Raw genomic sequence first — 24,605 nt, 5'->3', positions numbered from 1 at the left:
GCAGACAGCAAAGAGAACCTATACCCAAGTAGTGGTTGTTGGAATAGAGAAGAAACAATCGACTTGAGAAACATTTCTGTGGTGGAATCATCAAGACCTGGTAACTGTCTACCTATTTGAAGTTGCGGGAGGGAAGAATCAAAGACGACAAATACCACTGTTACAAACATAGAAAATTGTTGAATAGTCATACCATAGTCAAAAACAGTGATATCAAAAATAGTTTTAGGAGAAAATGTAAAAGCTAAGTTGTGACATTTTGAATTTGTCATGATGTATAACAACCACATATCTGGGCTATCAGCAAGTGGGAGTCCTAGACCTCTAAACAACCAGAACTGAAAAGGACCTTTGAAGCTATCTAGTCCAATTCTGCCTCATTTTCAACTATGGAAATTAATGCCAATAGGGTTTAATTGTCTTGACCAAGATTATAGCAGTACTAAGTACAGAATTTGATCCCATGCCACCTGGTTCTAAAACCAGTGAATTTCTTATTTTACCATTTACCATGACCTTCAAAAATTGTTATGTATGGAGCTCAGAAAAGATAGCAGGACTGACTAGAGATGGATATTTGGTAATCAAATATATTAAAGTGAAAACAAAATAACAAAATGGGAATGAAAGGAGAGAGAGAGAGAGAGAGAGAGAGAGAGAGAGAGAGAGAGAGAAAAGAGAGGCAATAGAGTCAAAGACACATCCTTAATTGATAATTATACTAACAAGGTAATTACACTAAAAGGAAAGAAGATAAAAAATTGACTACTAAGGAGGACAACTTTTCAAGTACTCTAGGCTCAATTTTATAAGCAAACTTTTGCTTTGCTTTAATTTAATGTCATTCTTATCTTTCTATTAAAGTGGCCCCTAGTGAACCACTTCTTGGCAACACATTGTTAAAAATGCAAATTACTAATATTTAAACAAAATTGGCTTTTTAAAAGTCTAAAATGTACTGCGCTTTATTGATTTTGCCAACACTAGGGAGAACAAACATTTGTTTGTTTAATGTTTGATTGCTTTATGTTACTAGGAGCCCTTGGGGAAACTAACATGATAATACTGGATTCACTATTGGTCTGCACAAAATGTCAATTTGTCTATGAAGGCAAGATCTCCCAACTTTCTTGACTTTTTAGGGGTATGAGAGCAAAAAGACATATTGGAAGAACTTTTGCTAGTTCACAATGGGAATGACTGAGTTAAAGCACTTGATCTGTATTTTGGAAATCTTATACATGAAGTATGCTTGTAGACTTGTTAAGGTTAGTCTGGGTCTGAGAGAACCTGCAGCCCTCAAATCTGCAGGATAGCTATTTTAATATTTTTATGTTTTAGAAGTAAGTAAAACATTGAATACAATTAAATCCTGTTTGTGTGGTTGAATCTATTATACCTTGCTCATATGACTGTGATTCATTGAAATGCATCAAGGAAGGAAAGAGAGTAGTTTTCCCAGAGGGTGGAAGCTAAGCCAAGATTTTAATCATGATCACCCTCTAGACTAACAGAATTCGTGTTGTTGCATACACATATACACATACAAACATGTACACCCACACAAGGTGCAGCTTAGAGAGAGAGTTAGCAAGTTCTCTGAGACATATGGAGAATTGAGACATATCTCCCCTCTCATTTTGGGAGGAACGATAATTACAGAAATATGTAAGGAGATTCTTATGCTTGGTTCTTATTACAGTACAGGATCAGATGATAATGGCCAACATACTCTCTGGCAGTCGAAAATTACAATAATATAAATTAAAAATTCATTTTGAGCAGCCAAAATTTGAGCTATAAATGCCTTGCAGTGATGTGAGATTAAAATAATTCTGAAAAGGATGGGGTTACTTAGACAGACTTTCCAAAACAGAAAGTTGGTCTTGGGTAGCAACATCTGACAGGTCTTTCAGGTTCTACAAAAGGAAAGGAAGGCAGGACAGGAATGGAAAACTTCAGTTGTTTGTCCTTCTGAAGTGTTAAGAGATAGGGAAAGAAAGTAAGTTTGTCCTGACTAGGAATCACTTGGCTTCTGGTTTAATATCTAGTTAAATCAGTTTGGAGATGAGAAGAGGAGGAGAGGGAGGAGGTTGGGGGAGGGGAGAGGAAGAGAAGTGGGGAAGGAGGAAGAGTTGAGGAAGAAGGAAGACAAGGAAGGGGAGGGAGAGGACAAGGAGTAGGAAGAGAGGAGGAGGGAAAAGATTGTTGACTTGGGAAAGTATTGTTCATTCCCCCTAAAGGAGCATAACAATGAAAAATTAATGCAACTTGGTGTGAAATGATAAGGTAATTGAACAAAACTAATTTGTGAGAATTCTCTTCTTCAAAAATGGAAGTGAAGGGCAACCAATGGAACTGTGACATTGAACTTAATGTATTTAAAATACTGATTTTCAGGAGGGGGATTTTTTCCTTTTTGTTTCAAATGTAGCTAGCTAGGAAGATGAATTCACTTAAAATGGAAGGAAGGAAGAGAGGAGGAAAGAGGAGCAAGGAAGGAAGAAAAGAAGCACGAAAGAAAAGGAGGAAGGAAGGAAGGAAAGAAAATTTAATAATCATTTTCTGCATGCAATTTTTGTGCTAAATGACAGATACAAAAGTAAGAAAGTAAAAGAGTTCTTAAAATACTGAATATATATTAAAATGGGGAAGAAAAAATCATCAAGAAGAGCTGGAAAGGGTAAAGGCATACCATAAGAGCTGGTACTAGTACAGATTAGAAATTGAGTGGTAAGGGAAGTGAGCTAAAGTTCCTTGAGATTTGGTTATCCTATTAAAGAATTTACCCCTCATTAGAGACCCTTAGGGGAGGAGGAGGGGCCTTACATATGAACTGTTTGCATAAATATTCATTCATATGGCTAATATGAAAATTGGTAACCCAAAAGAAGACCCAGGTTCAATTAGAACAATGGAGATAAACTGATCTAGACTTTAGGGAATTAACCAAAAAAGATTACAGTGTCCTTAAGGGTTAGTCTTGGTTATATTACATTAAAAATATTATTACAAAATTGTTTAAACTTGTATGACTTTTTGAAACCTATGCCTATAACAATAACTTTCTCTTAAATGGAAGTTACAGGTAATACCATGATTCACTTCAGAAAATCCATAGAGGAAAGAAGTAGCAAGTGAATTTTAATCTCAAAGTCATTATTCTCCTTTCTTTCTCTACTCACAAAATATTTTAGACCTATCCTTTTTAATTAAAGGATAATTAATTTGTACTAAAAGCCGTCTGCTAGATTAGAAGCTAATAGAAGCTCATAAAAATGTTGAATACTTGTCAGGATGAATTGAAAACGTTCATTTGTTCAAATCCCCATAGAAGCCTCCTGTAAAAATGATAATGATAGTGCTGGTGATAATAAAAGAGAAAGAAAAAATAACAAAATAGGTAAATATTATTTAATATTTTTGTTTTCTTTAACTTTCTTATGGTGTCCATACCAAGAGAATCATATCTTTCTCAGAGATAGTCACAAGAACTATTGAGAATCCTGGGAGCAACTATAGAAGGTGAGGTCATTCATCTGTGGTACTGTCAAAGAAGAAAAGCATTTGAATTAATTATTGATTTTAAAATATTGAATTTGCACTTAGGCAATCAATAAATATGGGTTGAGCTAGAAAATGATTAGTCCCTGGAAGGTCCATCTCCTAACATTATCTCTTCCCAAATCTTTAGGGATTTTATATCTTTTATTAATTACTTCCTTTCAATATGGAAGAGTGAGGTAACATAGTAATATTTCTACACAATTTTGTCAGGCCCTTTTTAGTTTGTATTATGGGAGTAGGTGAATGCTCAGATGCTACAATTTACCTTACACATAGAAAAATGACAAATGCAACAATAAAAATGAGAGGAAAAAAATATGTCCTGAAGAACTGATCATAATAACAAATAATGGTTAAACTGTTTCCATTATTCTTTTCCACTAGATGTTTTCATCATAGAAATCAAGTTCTGAACTGAAAGTATCCTGAGAGAAAATCTAGTGCAAGACTTTTTTTTGCTTTTTAAACAGATGAGGAAACTATCCTAGACTTGTCCAAATTCATGAAGGTGGTAAGTAGAAGACTTAGGAATCAAACCAAATATGAATTTCAAGTTGTGTCTTTTCCATTTGATTATGTTACCAATGTATTAATGTTGGGGACAAGATAGAAATGGCATTTCTCAAGTAAATTTCCTATAAGTAAATTTCCTATAAAAATATAACTAAAATTTGTAAAACAGAAGCAAGTAGTAAATGTGTATGTGGGGGAATCTTAGGGTCAGAAGTGGCATGAAGAAGTGACAATAATGAGATGAAATTTGATTTCTTAGATAATCCTCAGATGTTCAGATAGTCTTTAAGAAAATTCTGATCAGAATTTAAAATGCATAAGAGATCTCCTGTATTTGTGTAGCAGTCATAATAGAATGCCCACTCACTTTTTTTTATAATTTAAGGCAATAGGGGTTAAGTGACTTGCCCAAAGTCACACAGCCAGGCAATTATTAAATGTCTGAGGCTGGATTTGAACTCAGGTCCTCCTGATTCCAGGGCCGGTGCTCTATCCACTATGCCACCTAGCTGCCTGCCCACTCACTTTCAAACCCTCACTTAGTTATGCCCACTAAGATTTCTGGATTCTTGTCTATCAGTAATTGAATCCAGTAATGAAAGCACTCAAACTGATTTACCTCATGATGGTATTGGATACAACTGTTAGTAAGAAAGACTGGGGGAGAAAGGAGAAGGAAGGAACTAATTTTTTTTCCCTTCTCCCAGATTTCTAAGACAGGGGTTGTATCATTCATCAACATGAATGAGAGATGCAGATGCTTAGGTTCTTTCTGTTCTGACATAAATCCCTGAAAGAAGTTTTGTGATTAATGAGTGTGGGTGGATAGAGTGATCCTAGTCTCTGATTTCCCTTTCTTTTTTTTTTAATGAATGAAACATAGCTCATCTCCAGAGACTGAAACTCTTTTGTGACTTCAGTAAAACAATCCACCCGGCATTTCCTTTGCCAACAAGAGCTAGGAAGACAACTAACACCCTTCCTTTTCCCTTATGTTTGTCTCACTTTACTACTCTCGACCTAGACAAGATTTATCATTGTTATTCTGTCATTTCAGTAGTATTTGATTCTTTGTGATCCCATTTGGTGGCCACAAAGGTCATGTAGTGGTTTGCCATTTCTTTCACTAGCTAATTTTACAGATGAAAAACTGAGACTTTCCCTAGGTCACATACCTAATAAGTGTCTTAGACTGAATTTGAACTCAGATCTTCCTGAGTCAGAACTGGTACTCTGTCCATTGAACCATCTAACTGTTCACAGGTTAAGTCAAATCCCTCATCAGTTTAATTTAAGATTGATAGATTTTCACTCTATCTCCTAAAACTCCTTCTTTCCTCTCTGTTGTTTTTCATTCTCTCCTCTTTCTCAGTTGTGTTTTTTAGCATAATTCTTTCTCCTATCATTGCTTTTTTGTCTGTTTCTTTCTAGTATGTGTGCTACTTTTTTTTACTAGTTCTCTTTCTTCTGTCTCCTTTAATAGTCATCACCCCATTTAATTTTCCTATTTCTACTTTTTATACATCTAATGAAGGCATAATTTCTCTTTCTTGATTCTTCCAATTACATGTATTAGTCTAGCACCTGGGTAGATAAAAGGAACTTTGTAGATGTTTCTGGTCAAGTGGAGGCCTCAGAACTTAAATGGTTTGATATCTTGAAAAGATGGAAAGATACATTCATTGGCCACTGAGTTGGAGGAGCAGATATCTGAGTGATATCTTGCTCTTAACCCATCCCATGTCAGTGGTCAGGGAAAGGTGATGCTTCAGTTAAAAGGAAAGATAGCTTTTATCTAGCTCTCTCTCTTACTTTGGTCCTTCAAGCAACAAGATGAAACTTAAAGATTTCCAATGAATGACTGATGCTGGGTTTATAAAGTATTATAGCAACCATTCCTACCTGGTTCTACCAGATGAGTCTGTCTCTGATCCACTGCCAGACTTTTCCCCTATTGTGTTTCCTGAGTAAGTTACTGAGCCAGAATCTCAAGATAGTTGTGATAAGGCTTGGAAGGCTTGTGAATTCAAGGGAGTTTCCTCATAGATAAAAGATGACTACCACCAGAAGCTAGGTACAGATCAATAGCTTTCACTTATACAATCAAAATAGGTACATGATTTAGACCTAAAGGGTGATACCATAAAGAGGATAAAAAAGAGATAAAGGGTATTATGGTAAATGAAATTGCTAATTTATTGTTGTTGTTGTCGTATGATCAGTTTTCAGTAGTGTTCAACACCTTTCCTGACTTCTTTTGAGATTTCCTATGCAAAGACATAGGAAATGGTTTGCCATTTCCTGCTCTGGCCCGTTTTTCAGATGAGAAAACTGAGAAAAGCAGGGTTAAGTGACTTGCCAAAGGTCATACAGCTAGTCATTGTCTGAGACCAGGTTTTATACATAAAAATGAGATTTCTTGACTTCAGGTCCAGGACTCTTGATTATGTCACCTTGTTGCCCCATAATTTTGATCATATTAAATTAATTTTTTGTTACAAATGAAACCAATAAAGTCAAATGAAAACACATAAAAAGGGGAAGAGGGAGAGGGGAATTTTACATCAACTTTCTTTGATCAAGGCCACATTTCTTAAATATATAGAGAATTGAATTAAATTTATAAGGATATCAGTCATTCCCTGGCTGATAAATGTCAAAGGACAGGAAAGGTAGTTTTCAACTTTAGAAATAAAAGTTATCTATAGTCATATGAAAAAATGTCCTAAATCGTTATTGATTTGAGAGAGACAAATTAAACAACCTCATTACTATCATATTGTTAATATGACAGGGAAAAAAATGACAAATGTTGGAAGGGATGTGGGAAACTAGAATAGACAGTAAAGCACTGTTGGTAGAGCTGAAAACTGGTCCAACTGGTCTGGTGAGCAATTTGTAACTATACTCAAAAAACTATAAAATTGCACATATCCTTGTGAAAGAATTCAGCAATGAGACTATTAGGTCTCAATCCCAAACAGATTTTTTTTAGGTTTTTGCAAGGCAAATGGGGTTAAGTGGCTTGTCCAAGGCCACACAGCTAGGTAATTATTAAGTGTCTGAGGTCGGATTTGAACTCAGGTACCCCTGACTCCAGGGTCGGTGCTCTGTCCACTGCGCCACCTAGCCACCCCAAGATTTATTTTTTAAAAGAAAAGGACCTATATGTCCAAAAATATTTAAAGCAACTCTTTTGGGGGCGACAAAGAATTGAAAATTGAAGATATTCTCTATCAACTGAGGTATCGATAAACATAGTGTGGTATCTGATTATGATGAAATATTATTGTGCTTGAGAAATGATGAGCTGGGGTGGCTAGGTGGCACAATGGACAGAGCACCGACCCTGGAGTCAGGGGTACCTGAGTTCAAATCCGGCCTCAGACATTTAATAATTACCTAGCTGTGTGGCCTTGGGCAAGCCACTTAACCCCACTGCCTTGCAAAAAAACAAAAACAAACCTAAGTAATGATGAGCTAGATGATTTCAGAAAAACCTAGAAAGACTTACATGAACTAATTCATAGTGAAGTGAGGAGAATCAGGAGGCTATTGCACACAATTAAAGACTTAGATACTCTGATGAAGTAAAAAAAAATAGATAATCTGAAGTATTTAAGATGAAAATATCCACCTCCAGTGGACAGAGCACCGACCCTGGAGTCAGGGGTACCTGAGTTCAAATCCGACCTCAGACACTTAATAATATTTTTTTACTTTATTTTTCATATATCATTAGTTTTTTTTCACAAGATGGCAAATGTAAAAATGGCTTTTTCATGTTTGCCTATGTATAACCCAAATCAAATTGCAAGCTTTCTCATGTGACTTTTTTTGGGGGGGTTGCAAGGCAATGGGGTTAAGTGATTTGCCCAAGGTCACAAAGTTAGGTAATTATTAAGTGTCAGAAGCCATATTTGAACTCAGGTCCTCCTGACTCTAGGGCCGGTGCTCTATCCACTGTGCCACCTAGCTGCTACAAATTGCCTGCTTTCTCAAAGAGTGGAGGGAAAGGGGAAAGAGAGCTAGAAATGGAACCCAAAATTTGAAAAGAAAACAACTCAAAATTGTTTACACATGAATTGGAAAAAAATAAAATATTTAATTCAAAATTTAAAAAAAAGAGAAAAATATGACCACCAGTAAGAGAAGCCCTTCTTTGAAAGATACAGTGCAGAATCAAGGTGAAATATAAAATGCCTAGTCAGCAGTCCTGAAAACTGCTTTATGTTCTAATGATGGTTAAGTGTCAGTTTTCTAAGTGATATTAATAATAGTTATGTTGGATATTGAATCCTTTTTAATCTATTTTCTCAATGTGTATTTTGCCTTTAGATGTTTAACATTTCTTTTACATGTTAGAATAAAATATCTGTCCTATATCTAATTCCTATCGCAAACTTGAATGTTGTTTTTATTTTTTCTCTTGTGACACATAACTATAATCCCTAATCTATAAATAACTTATTCCTAATGTGCTGCGTTGGGGGGTTAACAAGTTAAAGAACATAGAACAAGAGAGTTTAGTAATCCTCTCACCTAAGGCTGGATTTTATAGTTGAACATTCTTGGACCAAAGGGATGATGTTTTTAAGAGAGAAGGGTGGGCACAGTGCCACAGGTCCAGGAGTCCAGTTTTCTTAATGTTACATATTGGGGGTGGGGAGGGTTTTGTCCTTTGTACTGAGAAAGCCCTCAGTCTTTTCTCATTCCCAGTATCTTATAATTAAATTTGGAAGAGGAAATTGAGGTGAAGTTTCAACTATTTTATTTTATTGAGAAAGGAAATTAAGGCTCAGAGAGATGAAATGATTTTCCTGGGGTCATCCAGATACTACATGTATGAGGCACAATTTAAATGCAGGTCCTATCATCTATTGGAACAAAAACAAACAAACAAATACTCCATTAATACAATTCAAAAATTCTTTGAAGATCTCTCAGGCTCATCCAGGATATCTTTTAAAATTCTGCTTGCAAAGAAAGCATTTACTATCTAAATAATAATGAAATTTCTTCTTACCTGAACTTTGGTGGGTTCCATCCAATGTTCCATGGTATCAGTAGTGATGTTTTCAGGCAGGATTACTGGATCACTAGGGGGGATTATACAAGATGGCCTACACACGGCTCCTAGAGGAAGAGGCATACACAATACACTATCAGATCATTCACACGAGGACCTAAAAGTTCCTCCATTTTCAATTATGGTTTTCATTTTGGAAGCAATGACTTCTAGTTTTGAAAGGTTACTTCCAAGTCAAAATTTAGAGAAACATGCCTTTGATACATATTTCAGCTCTGTGGGCCATCACATTCTCATACTTACAGGAACTCCCAGAGGTCAAAGAAACTATAATTTTATTTATATTATTTTTTCCTGCATTCTAGCAGCTGCTGCCTTTGAAGTCTGCTGGTTAGAAAGAAGTTGATGACCCAGAAATCTAGGATATCAAGAAAGACAAATAATAATGCTGAAATCTCCTGCTGCACAGAAGAGATTTTTGGCAGTAGCCAAGAAAGCTATGTACTTTAAGGAGAGAGAGGGTGTAAAAGAATGTGACTGAAAAGAAGGAAGGAAGGAAGACCTCAAAATGAGTTGGACTCAGAGGGAAAACTCCTGGTTACTTGATGATGTTTGAATTACAGTTTTTTCTAAAGCTCTACCCAATGATAAATCATACTCTCTGGGGGTTGTCTCATTTTCTCACTCATAGGGGCTTGGGATTTCATGTGATTTTGAAGCTCTATTTGCATTTTCTATTAACCCAGAAATGTTGACTATATGCTCCCTTGGAACTAAATCAGGGTAACATATTAATAAATAACTTTAGAGATTTTGAGGATCTATGAACCACAAGTATAAGAAAGTCCTCCAAATTGCCTGAGAACCATGATCTGATAATTATTTTTCTAGATTTATCACTAGACAATGTACTTTCTGCTGTAGCATTCCCATCCACATAGCGAATAGCCATCATGGTGAAACGATTGACTGGAAAATTGACTTTGTAAAAGCCAGAGGGCAATGAAATGCTTTCAGTAACCTATGAGGAATATGAGGTGCTTAATTAATGCTAATTGGTTGACAGTCCCTCTTTATCCCACACAAAATAGAATGGGTTGTAAAGATTGTCTGTAGGACTAGTTGAGTCTCAATGTGTTTCCTACAGACTTCTTCCCTTTGCTAAAGGGTCCACTTGCAGCCAACATTTTGCTGACTCAATGCCTTCCGGATTTTCCAACGTCTCCATAAATCAGATCTGGCTAAACAGAGCTTTAATTGCAATGACTTGAATAAGAGGCTGCCCACAGACTCCAGTTCTCAGTCCCCTGTAGAGAAAGACAGCTGAAGAGTTGTACAAGAGTTGTATTATCAAATAGTCCCTCCAAGAACTCTCCGCTCCAGTAACCATGGCAGAAACCATGGAGGAACACTGCTAATAGGTACCATCGGTTGTGTTTACTCTCTCTTGCCCCTGGAAATACAAATTTTTACTCAGAAGCCACTCTCAGACACGTGGCTTGAGGTTGGTAACATGACTAGACATGATGCAAATATCCAAGGAGTCCAATCAAATTTATGTGTGTGCAGAAGAATAAAAAGAAAACAATTTTACCATAAATTTCATTTTTACTGAAGCGGCTAAGAATCAACATGCCTTTCCATCAACTCCTTAGGGAAAGCAGCAGATCTGATTCAAGGGCCAGCCAGGCTTAATAAAAGATTTAAAAAAAAAACATTATTTTTTAAGGCAGAATTCAGTATCTCCTCCCATCCTTACCAATTCCATATCCTTGTTCACACTTGTATTCTACTAAATTCTTCTCTGGAGGTGGTGGACATTCCCCCTGAAGGTTGTCACACAACTTAAACTCTTCTGTCCATAATCCTTCTTTAGTACAAGTTATAGGCATCTAGAATGCAAAAAGATTTGTATTATTAAAAGTTCTCACAAAAGAGTGAATAGGTTGATTAGTATTAGCAAATGATTGGAGACAAAATATTGATTCACATGCCTATTTACAAACACTAAGATAATTCTCTACCTTTCCTCTAGGAAAGGCATATAATAAAAAACCCATTTTTGTCCATGAAATTTAATCATAATTAAATGCTTATTTTCAATAGCAATATAAGGTCATTCATATTTTCATACATAGAAACTCTTCATTTGTATGTAATTGATTCATTCATCACTGATCTATCATAAGTTGAGTTGTTAGAACTCTCTTGTTCCTTCATTTTCTCAGCAACTTATTATTAAATGCCTAATAAGTACAAGGCATTGTGATAGACTCTGGGTATACAAAGGCAAAAAGAATGATTTCCTGTCCTCTAAGATGCTATATACTATTGAGGGAAATTTAAATACAGAGATAAGTCAATTTAAAAAGAGCATAAAATGTGAAGTAATGAGGAGGGAAGTATCAACAATTTCCTTGGTATTGATCCATCTACACTAATCTGATCTCCTCCCCTGTGACCAATAGTACACATGTGCAAAATGACTCGCTGGGGTAAGCCATGAAGTCTACTCATTGCTATTTTTCTGCCTGTCATCTTGAAGTTGTTCCATCTCTCCCTGCTTGCCTAGTCTCGCTCACAGCATGACCTCTGATCTAGCCAAGTCTATCTCCTCCTTTTTTATCATGATAACTGTTGGCTGGGTTACTCTTTCTGGCTTCTATCCCCAAAGAATCACAAAGGCATTTTAGGTCAACAACTGAATAGAAATATGGATCTCACATCCCTGAAAGAGGCAACTTTTCTGAATTCCACCTAGCTCTGGCCCCCCACACTCATTTTCAGCATAGCAAACTAAATGGGCTATTTCAGGTTTGTTGATCTAGTAACCTGGCATGTTTACTTCATTTTTATTCTATGGGGGCTGGGAGCACTGGATACAGAGGGGAGAAGCTGACCCAGGAAAGAAGTATTTATTATTTTTTTTTCCCAACAAGCCCACATGGTCTCCTGCTCCCACATAAATGTTCAATATTTTAAAAGTTTCTAAAATAAAACTGACTTTGGCCATATAGTCATGATAAGACTATGGTTTTTGCTTTTTAAACCCTTAGGTGAAATTGTAAGGAAGCAAAAAGTCAGATCATATTTTAAGCTTTGCTGTGAGAATTGCTTGATTATTCAGATCATTTTTATAAAGAAAAATACATTACTATATGTATGTATTTATACATGACATACATAAAAGCAAGGCAGCTAGGTGGCATAGTGGATAGAATGCTGGATCTGAGATCAGGAAGACTCATATTGGTTTTTTTAGGTTTTTGCAAGTCAATGAGGTTAAGTGGCTTGCCCAAGGCCACAAAGCTAGGTCTAGGTAATTATTAAGTGTCTGAGGCCGGATTTGAACTCAGGTACTCCTGACTCCAAGGCCGGTGCTCTATCCACTGTGCCACCTAGCCACCCCAAAGACTCATTATTGATTATAAATCTGGCCACAGACTAGCTGTATGACCCTGGGTAAGTCACTTAACCCTGTTTGCCTCAGTCTCCTTGTCTATAAAATGAACTGTAAACTACTCCAGTATCTTTTCCAAGAAAACCCCCCAATGGGTCACAAAGAGCTGCACACAAATGAAATGAATGAACAACAAGGCATGTCCATGTATACATATATTGAGTCCCTAGTCATGCATGGCAAGTCATCATGATGCTTCAAATAGAACCAACACCAGCAACTTCCACTTTCCCATTTCCTTTCATTTGCCATGCTTTTGAAATTCTTTAGATACACAGTGTTCCAAATTCTTGTTCTATAACAACTAAATTTTAATAAGTCATTCACCTGTGAACAAAACAATTCAAAAATGATAACCTCTGCTTTGATTTAACTTTGGAAAGTTAAATACACCTGTTTATAAAAACACATTCCAAAAGTGTAAAGTGCTGACATTCCTCCAGAGAACTTCTCCAAACTTTCAAATTGATCAGAATGTTTTGGATATGGCCTTACCCTAAATGAAAAGCAAATGGTTCTCCTTACCCTTTGACTGGCCAGTTTACAGTTGAGTACACACTGGCTACCCAGCTTGAAGCCATTGGTACAGACATACATGCCTTCAAAGACAGGAGATGGGGGCTCACACACCACTGGGATGCAGCTGCCTTGCTCCCAATTTCCACTCTCCAGGCATTGGATCTTCAGAAGCTTGCTGGAAAGACAAAAAATAACATCCCCCATCACCTTACCACTGAAGCATCTATTAGGAAGATTCACTTATTAAAAGGTAAAAACAGACCCAGGCAATGTGGAACCTCAAAAAAGTACATTATCTGAACTGTCCCTCAATTATAAGTTCCCACCAATTCTACCATACTTATCCAATGATAATAGGGATGATGACAGTGATATTCCAATAAAAGTATAAGTATGTTGAAAGCAGAGACTACTTTTTAAAAATATTTTATCCCAACACAATATTTTATAATTGGTGATTAATAAATGCCATAGAATTTTTGATTGATGAAGCAACCAGGATGAAGCATAGCAGTAATAAAGATCAAGTGACTTGCTGAGGGAAATACTACTAGTATATTTATGAGGCTGGATTTAAACCCATTTTCTTCCTTACTCCTTAGCAAGCAATTCTTTTAGCTCCTTTTTTGATCAAATCATCCACCCTGCCCCTCTAAAAAAGGTTGTTTCTAACTCTTCTTTCCTCATCAAAGTATTCAGTCCTCACCTCCCACTCTTCTCATAATCCCATCTCATTAGATGAGGATCTCACCTCATATTTTACTGAAAACAGAAAGAATATTCATTGAGCCCCTTTGTCCATTCCATATATCTCAAAGCTACCTGACAGCCAAAGACATCTAAGTCACCCCTTTACCTTATGTCCCTGCCTGACGCCAATCTTCATTCTCTCCTTTATTACAATCTTTAAGAATCTCTTCCCCCAGATCAATCCTTTCACAAGTATTCTTAATTCACTTATGCACAGATTATTTCAATCATTAGAATCAGAGATACTTAACATTTTTTGTGTAAGGGACTTAAATGAAATAAAATACAATAGGAATATAAAGGAAACCAATTACATTGAAATATAATTTATATATCTATAAATGTATTTATTTATTTGTTTATTTGTTTGTTCATTCATTCATTTGTTTACACCTCATGGATCCCAGATTAAGAGCCCTTGCCTTAGATCAGGGTTTGGCAAACTTCCACTGTCCAATCAGTTTGCTTTTGTATGACCCTGTAACCTAAAAACAGTTTTTGCATGTTAGAATAAAGAATGTAAAAAATCATTCTTAGACTGTATAGGATTTGGGATCCCTGGCCTAAACTGATTAATTTCTGTAAAGCATAGAGAATTTCTCAAAAGCATTGTCTTGCCTAGTCTCATGCGGTTGGTTAAGTATAATAATTAAGAATTAAACTAGGTTTCCTGGGATTTCATCACTACACCACACTCCCTCCTTCACTCATATTCTCAATATTCCATTATACTGTGAGAACAGTATAAGTTCTTATTTTGTTGGAAAATTTATACAAGTGACTTAGGAAAGGCCATGCAGCAAGGAAATGGCTAAGGCCTTGAACAGGAATCCAAGTCTTGATTCTCAAAGAAACATCCCATCCATTAGTCTTTGATGCTTCCTCACATTCATGGAAATAAATTGCATGGTGAGGGAAATTTGGAGCAACGTTGTTCCCTATATCTTGAAGAACAAGGAGTTGGCTGCCTAACTGGCAAAATAGGACAGTAGCTTCAATGAGAAAACTGACTATCAAAATGACATCAAGGGGCACCAGAGGGTGGTAAGTATTTATTTTCCTTTTTAGCATTTCCAATTAAATGAGCACTGCATAAAAGTCAGAAGGTTTAGTTTCGAGTGACCAGATCTTGTAGTGTCAACTTAGGGACTAAAAATACAACTGGTCTCTTTTTTTTACATCATTGCCAGAAATAAAGCTCTTGTAGCCAAACTCTGCTAAAAAGTTGCTTAATTTGAGGGAGATGGGAGGTATTGACCATAGCACTTCCATCTCTCCATTATTATCTCATGGCTGTTAAAAAGAAAAGTTCATTTTTGGTAGGACAAATGTAGAGAGAGGACCTTCCAGAATCATGCAGAACAACAATATAGTCCTTAAGGAATTTCTTTAAATGAGGAGTACATCAGAGGTTTCCAGTGGTAAGGCTTCCATCTTGACTGACTTCAAAACTGATTTCTTCTTTTGGGAGGGGGGGGGTTGGCAAGGCAAGGGGCAGGCAATTCATCTTTCAGATGAAGGGGCAAGGCAATTGACTTGCCCAAGGTCACTCAACTAAGTTGGTTCTTTTCTGTTACTGAAGAAGATCAAAATGACATCATTTTGTTTCAGACAAATTACAGTATGTCCTACTGTGGCTGATCAGACCAAGAAGAACTTGGAATGTTCTACCACAGGTTGGGCACAAATAGTCCATGTGAACACCTGGGGAGGGTACTCTAAACTTATGAGTGTCAGGTTTCCTGGAGCTACTTCAATTCTACCTTCCACATAGGGGACAGCACGCTCACTAATGAGGGCATGCTATACTGGGTGGTCCTGTGACAGTGTCTCTCATGCTGTACAATCAATCCTAAGATTAAGAGAGACCTTCTGGGTGTCTCAGTATTGCTTCTTCTGACCCTCCTTGTGAGCATTTGCCTTGTGTGAGCTTTCCATAAAATAGTTTTTTTGACAAGCATACATTTGACATTCTAACAACATGTTCAGCCCAAGGTAGTTGCATTTTCTGTAGTAATGTTGAATGCTAGGTAGTTTAGGTCAAGAAAGGACTTCAATCGCTGGTATCTTCTCCTACCAGGTGATCTTCAGAATCTTGCTAAAACAATTTAAATAGAAATGATTCAGTTGCCTGACATGGTGCTGGTAGACTATCCAGGTTTCACAGGCAATGAGGTAAGCACATCAAGCTCTGTAGACCTTCAGTTTGATAACTCTTCTCTCCCACACTTTCTTTCAGAACCTCCCAAATACTAACTATGGCAATGCAAGCATTAACCTCATTGTCAATGTCTCCTCCTTGGAGAGGACACTGCCAAGTGAAGTGAACTTGTCCACTGTATTCAAAACTTCTCCATTTGCTGTAATTAATGATTCTATATAGGAATGGTGTGATGTTGGCTGATGGAGCACCTGGGTTTTCTTGGTGTTAATTGTTAGACCAAAATTAGCACAAACAGCAGAGAATCAATCCCTACTTTGTTGCATGTCAGCTTCAGATGCTGCATTGAGTGCACAATCATCTGCAACCAGAAGATCATGTACCAACACTCCCTCCACTTTGATCTTGGCTTGAAGCCTTGTCATGTTGAAGAATTTGCCATTTGTGCAGTAACTTACCTTAAGGCCATGAGACCATGTTCATCCTCAGTGAAGGTGTTTGATAACATGCTGAAAACATTATGCTAAAAAATATGGGAAAAAGGACACATCTTTGTTTTACTCTGTTGGTGACTAGGAAATCTTGAGAGCATTGTCATGAAATTGATGTACAATACTGATGAACTTCTCCTGGCAACCAAATTTTGACATAATTTCCCATAAACCCTCATGACTGATGGTATCAAAAGTCTTGGTCAGATCTACAAATGGTATATAAAAACCTTTATTCTGTTCCTGTCATTTTTCCTAGAGTTGCTGGACAGCAAACACCATATTGACTTTTACTCAACCCTTTCTGAAGTCATACCAGTATGGCTCTCAGGGAGGTGACCATCTTTCAGATGAAGGATTATTGAGATGGACTCTGGCAAGACTCTTACCAGCAATGACTAGAAGAGAAATACCCCTGTGATGCCATAGACCAAGCTATTCCTTCTACCTTTATCGAGATAGATGATGGAGACATCCTTGAATTGTAGGGGGATAACCTCTCCATATCATATAACCAGGAACATTTCCATAAGTTTTTGGATGAGCAATGGACAACCCATCTTGTAGATCTCAGCTGGAATAGAATCTGCACCAGGTGCTTTGCCACTTGAAAGGAACCTAATGGCATTCCAAACCTCTTATTCAATTGGAACTTCAGCTAGGGACTGAGTGACTTCAACATGAGGTAAACAGTCAATGGTTTTTGCATTAATTGATGATTGTGATGATCATCATAGCACTGATGATGTTAAGAATGCTATGGAGGGGGGCAGCTAGGTGGAACAGTGGATAGAGCACCAGCCTTGGAGTCAGGAGTACCTGAGTTCAAATTTGGCCTCAGACACTAATAATAATTAGCTAGCTGTGTGGCTTTCAACAAGTCACTTAACCCCATTTGCCTTGCAAAACCTAAAAAAAAACCCACTATGGAAGTGTTCAGCCCATCTCTCTAGGAACACGTCCTGATCATTAATCATTGTGTATGCATCAGCACTGCAAACCTGAGATGCACCATATGTCTTTGATCCATAAATTGCCTTTAGGGCATCATAAAAGCATTTTGGTTTGTTACTGTTGCATAAAATTGAGTTTCAACTGTCTTCTTACTGAGCCAAGAGTCCTGCATCTCTCTAAGTTTACTTGGACTTTATATTTGAGAGAATTAAATGCTGCCTTCTTAGAAATGGATGAAATATCCTGATGGTAAACTCTATGGAGTTCTTGTTTTTCATTTAACAGCCTCTGTATTTCTTCATCTTTTTCATCAAACCAGTCTTCTTTTTTGCACGTGTTCTGGCCCATATGAGCAAATACAGAGCTGTACACCAGGTGTTTGAAAGCTGCCCACTCCTTTAATGCTCCACTGTTACCAGTTCTTTGTTGACTCAGTTTTCCCTTCAAGTTAGCAACAAACAACTCTAATCTCTTGATATTAATTCTTCTAGTTTTCATTTTGCCTTGAGGCTGCCACTTTGATTAAATATGAATGTTTAGCTTAGAGAGGAACACAGCCTTGCACACACCCTACACCTCACACATTTGGGTAGTTATTAAGTTTCTAAGTTCATATTTGAACTCAGGTCCTCCTGACTCTGAGCCAATGCTCTAGCCACTGCACTCTCTGGCTGCCCCCAAAACTGATTTCTTCAAAAAATGAAGGTACAAATAAGTAAATCTCCCTTTTCTTCAAGAATCACAAAACATTTTCATATAGATATTTATTATATCCTCAAAAAGTAGATGCAGGATGAGAGGCAGCTAGTTGAATCCATTTTAGAGATGATAAAACTGAGGCATGTACTGATTCAGTAAGAATCTCAGGGTCTTAGATCAATGATTGAGCCAAAATTGGAGACTAGAACTCTGACCTCCTAGTCTCAGGCTCTTTTCCCTCAACTAGAACAGTCTTTACCAAAGGGACTTGTTTTGACTTCCTAGTCAAGTCAAACCAATAAGTAATTATTAAGTGACTGCTATGTGTCAGATATTATCCTGGGAATGTGAAAAAACACAAAAACAAAATGTATCTCACAGTCTAATATCATGCAAGTAACTATTCACAGATGTACACAGGAAAAATAGGAGATAATCACAGCATGAAGCCAGTAGCATTAAGTAGATTGGGAAAGATTTCTTCCTGATGATAGGAATATATTTGAAACCTGAAGGAAATCAGAGAAGCAGGAGATGGAGATGCAGAGGGAGTGCATTCCAGACATGGGTGATAGCCAAGGAAAATTACTGGAGTCAGGAGAGGGAGTAGTGTCTGTGTGTGTGTGTGTGTGTGTGTGTGTGTGTGTGTGTGTGTGTATGTGTGTATGAAGAAATGCAAGGACAATAACACTTAATCCACGAATAAGTATCAGGGAGAAAGATATAAGAGGATTTGAAAGAGAAGAGAAGTACAGACTGTGAAAGATTTTAAAAGTCAAATAAAGGTTTTTATATTTGATCCTTGAAATAATAGGAGTCACATCAAGAAGAAGGCTTTGACCATAGAGCAAAGGATGAACTGAAGTAGAGACAGGCTTAGGTGATGAAGACCAACCAAAAGGACATTGCATTGTTTTAGGCATGAGATGATAAGGGTTTACACTAGGATAGTTTTAGTGTCAGAGGAGAGAAGGAGACATACACACACACACACACACACACACACACAGACACATACTAGAGATGTTGTGAAGGTGGATATCCCATAAAATATGGCAATTCATTGGATCTGGGGAATGAGGGAGAGTAATCCACCCAAAACTATTTGGTCTGGGTGATCCTGAGAAGGGTGATGCCCTCAAAAACAATTGGAGAATAAGGAAGAGGGGAGGGTTTGAGAGGAAAGCTAATAAGTTCAGTTTTGGACATGTTTAGTTTCAGATATCTATGGTTCATCCAGTTCTAGAAGTCCAACTCACAGTTGGCAACCTGGAGGTCAGGATAGAAGTTAAGGCTAGAAAAATAAATCTGAGAATCATTTCATGAATCCATGGGAGTTGATGAGATTGCTAGGTTAGACTGTATAAAGTAGCAATTCTAATAGTGTGACTTAAGGAATGCGTGGATATTCATAATAATCCTGATGTTTTGATTTCTAATATGGTGAATTCATTGGGTACAATCTAGAAACACAAGAGTGTGTGTGTGTATGTGTGTGTTTGTATGTGTATGGCAGGGGAGGGGAGCACAGAGGGGGAACAGTTTAATAATTTTTAAAGAGAATACAGGTAATCTTACTCCAAAAAAAAGTTTTAGAACTACTACTTTGGAAGGAGAAGAGAAAAGGGCCAAGGAAAATGCATTTAGGAACATCTATGTTTTCCGGGTGAAAAATCAAGCATAAGAGAAAAGCAAGTGGATTGACAGATAGGAGGAAGCTCAGGAGTAAGCCCAGTCATAAAAACCTAAAGAGAAGGAACTATCAAGGAGAAGAGAGCGACAGTTCAATTTCAAAGTTTACAGAGAAATCAAGAAGGATGAGCAATGAGAAAAGTCCATCATATTTGGTAATTAAATCCTAGTTTCTCCCTCTTCACAACAACAAAAAATTCACAAATATTATCCCATTAAAATGATAAAATCATCTAAAGGAAAGATATGATGAGTATTGTTTATGCTTTATTCTGCACCTCTATCCATTTTTGCATTTTAGTTCTTCTTGAATGACTCAACTCCCTACACATGGGTCTAAACTTTATAACTCGAATCCTGATCATTAGGGCTAAAGGGTGCCAGATAATCTTTCCAGATTTCTAACCTGGCTCATGGTTTGGTTTTTTAAAGGTGACCATAGGATGTGAGTATATTATAATTTTGAATGGTATAAAAGAGGAACCTCATAACTTCTTTTGCACATCACCCTAGAAATTAAGTAGGAAAATGTTCTAGGAGAATTTAATGTTTTGTGTACTGACTATAAAACCAGAATGCATGAGTTCAGATCCTTCTATCAACTTTCTATCTGTGTACCTTTAGAAAAAAAAATCCATTTAGCTTTCCTGGCCCTCAGTTTCTTTATATATAAAGAGGAGATTGATCTAGGAAGTCTCTAACAACCTTTTCAGGTACATCTACGATTGCATAATTCTCTGATATTGAAATAGCCATGCTTTGAAAGTCATGGTAAAAATATATCAGGTTAACAAATAAGCTTCTTTTATAAGTCCATTTCCCTTGGGCAAACCCACCAGCCTAAGTCACAGAATTGTTGCTGAATGCTGCCCTATTCACTCTAAGTGGTAGTTAGGAATATCAATCAAAACATAGAAATAATTAGATAGAACCCTTCTGGCCCAGTGAAGAAGTGTGGATAAAAACATAGAGCCATAATCAGATTTTCTTTTTCACTTGAAGAAAAAAATTGAACATAAATGAAAGCACATGGAAGGTTAGATAATTGTTCAACTGTCAAAGCATTTAGTATGTGCCTATTTTTGCCATGAACCATGCAAATTGATGAAAATACAAAGAAAGACAAAAATACATCTAAGAATAGGTCTATTTTGGGCTAGAAGAAAGAATGTAAGAGAGCCCCAATGTGATAAATGGAACCCAGAGAGAAGTGTGATAGTAACAAAATACAGGGGGAATCAATGATTCCAAACTAAACAGAGAAACTTGGAGTCTTTGGTTATCCAATGGCAATTATATCTTTATGGCCTTGTGGTTTCAGAAAAGAAGGATGAGGAAAGGATAGTGAAGTTTTCTTGGAGAATCTATGGCCACCCTGAAAAGACCAATGTTGATCAGGGGTGAGCATGATAAAAGAAGCTAAAAGAAAAAAATCACCAATCATTAGGGAAAAAAGGAAAGACTTTGTGGATTCCCTAAGAATACTGAATAGTCATCAGATAATCTCAATGACCTTTCAAGATGACTTAGGTTTTTAACTTTCCAGAAAGCTATAGAAATAAGCCAAGATCTTTTCTACAATGATCTACATGGTCTTCTTTTCTACCTATTGCATTTTCATGTTTTTTTTAACTGTGACCATGATCATGCAGATTTTTAGGTTCCTGGGCTATCTGAACCATTTGAACATTTAGAACTGAGAAATTAGCAGTATAAAAGCTGTTACTACAAGGTGGAAGATAGATCTTATTGGCACTTGGAAGCAGAAAGCAGCTGTTAGAAAACAGATGGGCATATATGTATGTCATAAATGAATGGGAATGAAGCAATACATAACACAAATGCATTCATCTACCTGAGAATTAACCTAACCAACCACTGCATGTCACTGTTGCTCTTTCAGAAAACATTTTTGAGCCCCCTTCTCTAGCAGTCTAGGAACTGATAAAACATAAATTCTCCTATGGGGAATGGAAAACATTGGGAATCCCAGAAGAGAAAGAAAAGGCTAACAGTTTTCCCAGGTATGTCCTGCAGTTCCAAGCCCCAATGAATATTCATCTCATTGCTTGCTCTGATGTGGTCTGGACAGGTCTGACTACTATTCCCTTTGACCATCTGTTCTGGAAAGATATCAGGAATAATAGTGACCCAGAGCAGGAAAATTTAGTGAAAATCATGGTTGATACCCCAAGCAGTATATACAAGGGGGTATATCCAAGAGATGTTGGTAAAATCAACAGGCCCTAGTAGCAGATTGAATATGGGGGATGAGAAATAGTGGGGAGTTCAGGATGAGTCCTAAGTGCTCTTCTGGATTCTTTTCTGTAACTTCAGGGACCTGGCCTCATACAGGAAGACCTCAAAAATTAAAGGCAGGCCAGTATTTATTATTGCCTGGCTATTGCTCTCTTCTTCTCCAATATCTCTCTCTCTCTCTCTCTCTCTCTCTCTCTCTCTCTCTCTCTCTCTCACACACACACACACACACACACACACACACACACATGCACACATGCATACAGACAGGGTTGGATATTGGCCTTCCACAAACATTCTCCTATATCCCAAAAGATAATTTAATACTTCAGGTTTTTGTCTAAGCCAGAATTCCCTGTTAGACAGTAACAAATAGGGTTGTCCTAAACTGACCCTGATGCCAGAAAGAGTAAAGACAAAGAGACATCAAAATATTTCTTCCCCAATCTGGAGGATCAATTAGTCAGAAGCACAAGACAAAGCAAGTGGAAGAAAAGAGGGGATATTTCAAGGGAGGGGGCAAAAAAAAATCCACCATTCTTGGGTTAAGTTAAATTTTACTGTGTAACATGCAAGCTTTCACTCCTCTCAGAACCTCAAGAATGCTATTTATTTAGGATTAATAGAAGAATCAGGAGCCAAAATAAAATTCAAAAGGGGAAAAAATGTTTAAAAATAAGATACTTAATAGCCAGGGTTTGAAGGCCATGGGGAAGACGTATGAGGTCGACAAGAATTGTGTTTGATGTGAAGGCATGAATGCCAATCTCTCAAGCTCTGTGAAGCAGGCAGCGGGAAGCTGGCCTGCACCCAGGTGCGTATTAGAGTGGCCAAGGCTTGGAGCAAAAGATCAGTTGCTCCGGTGCCAAGAGAGACTGTAATAAATTAGCCTAAAGCTCACATTATCCGACAATGGCAGGAGAGTCGAGGATTCCAGGGCTAAACTATGAGCATATTTTTCTGTAAATGACAATAAACCAGGACTATAGAGGGAGGGAAGAGGGGGCATGGCATCTCTTCCCTGAACACTGTGAGCTTTATCTAGTATCCATAATTAATTTTTTTTAAGTCAAGAAAGAGGATACATCAATCCTCTTTATTAACAATCCAGTTTGATTTCAAGCCTTTTCAGTCAATCATTCAAAAAGATTGAAGATTTACTAGGTACAGACATTGTGTTAGGTGCTGATGTTACCAAGAAAATGCACAATGGTTCCTGCCTTGGAGGACTTAATAGGGTAGCTTACGGAGATCAGATTGGGATAAGGATCTGAAATGGACCAGTGATTTAATTGATACAGGGAAATCCCAGAGGAGGAAAGTCCCTCTACCAATGTAGACTTGTACCTTCTTTATAATTTATTATCTTAGGAAATTGATTAGGATATGTAGAAGTTAAATGACTTGTTTTAACTTACAAACTACATCCATCCAGGTCTTCTTGGACCCCAAACTGACCTTCTAACCCTTACATCAGTCAGTCAATCAAATGATAATTATTAAATGCCTAAAGAGGCCAAAGATGGTCCCTTCCTTCCAAGAGCTTACATCCTAACGGGCTAGATAATAGTGAGCAAATAAGTCCAAACATGCTACCTACAATATTAATAGGAGATAGTTAAAAAAGAGAAAGCACTAGAATTAAGATGAGACAGAAAAAGCTTTCCTTCTTTGTTTGCAAGGCAATGGATTTAAGTGGCTTGTCCAAGGTCACCCAGTTAAGTAATTATTAAGTGTTTGAGTTTAGATTTGAACTCAGGTCCTCCTGACTCCAGGGCCAGTACTCTATCCACTTAGTTGCCCCCAGAAAAAAAGATTTCTATAGAAGGTGATACTTTAGTTAGGACTTGTAGCCTGGAGGCAGAGATGAGTAGGGCAAGCTTTCAAATGTGAAGAACACCAAAGAAAATGTCTGAAGCACTGGAACAGTAAGGAAGCTGGTATTCCTGAATTAAAGGGACTAAAGTGTAAGAAACTGGAAAAATAGGAGGTGGCTGGGTTATAAAGGGCTTTGAATGCCAGCAAGAGTTTTTGTTTTTGACCTGTGGAGACAATAGGAAGCCATTGGGATTTATTGAAGGAAGAACAATGACATGATAAACCCTAGACTATAGGAAAATAACTCTGGTGACTGAATGGAGGATGAACTGGAGATTGTTGGGACTTGTGGTATCATGTTATTTGCCAATTTGTCACCAGAAATCATAGGCTTGAACTTTGCCTGAAGTTGCTGGAATGCCACGCATTCTCATTGATATAGAAGGGATCCATATCCACAAGGCCAAGGACTCCCTCAGTATTCAGACATCACCAGAAATCCCGTTTCCTATCAAATCAGGCCAAGGGATCAAACAGTTCTGGAAAAGGCAATGAGAAGGATGTCTTTGCAGAACAATCCCTTTATTCTAAGAAACATAATGTACAAGTTATTTCATCATAAATAAGATGACATGGTCCTCTTCCAACATGAACAACAGCTACTAACAGAACCACTAGCAGCCTATTGAAATA

General features: G+C 37.3%; 1 protein-coding gene across 2 annotated transcripts in view; it reads right to left on the bottom strand.

Annotated features, from left to right (window-relative positions):
* Nucleotides 1-24,605, bottom strand: part of PAPPA2 (pappalysin 2) — a 372,249-nt gene that overhangs the window by 63,104 nt on the left and 284,540 nt on the right. For both annotated transcript variants that reach the window (XM_074222103.1, XM_074222104.1), the window contains 3 exons: nucleotides 13,095-13,263; nucleotides 10,869-11,001; nucleotides 9,107-9,216 (listed from right to left, as the gene is read on the bottom strand). In XM_074222103.1, the coding sequence (XP_074078204.1) occupies nucleotides 9,107-9,216; nucleotides 10,869-11,001; nucleotides 13,095-13,263 (412 nt within the window). The remainder of the gene's footprint in view (nucleotides 1-9,106; nucleotides 9,217-10,868; nucleotides 11,002-13,094; nucleotides 13,264-24,605) is intronic.

The sequence above is a fragment of the Macrotis lagotis genome, chromosome 2, assembly GCF_037893015.1.
Source record: "Macrotis lagotis isolate mMagLag1 chromosome 2, bilby.v1.9.chrom.fasta, whole genome shotgun sequence".
Taxonomy (NCBI): Eukaryota; Metazoa; Chordata; class Mammalia; order Peramelemorphia; family Peramelidae; genus Macrotis; species Macrotis lagotis.
Note: the sequence above shows the minus strand (reverse complement) of the source record. Positions and strands in the feature narration are given on the sequence as shown.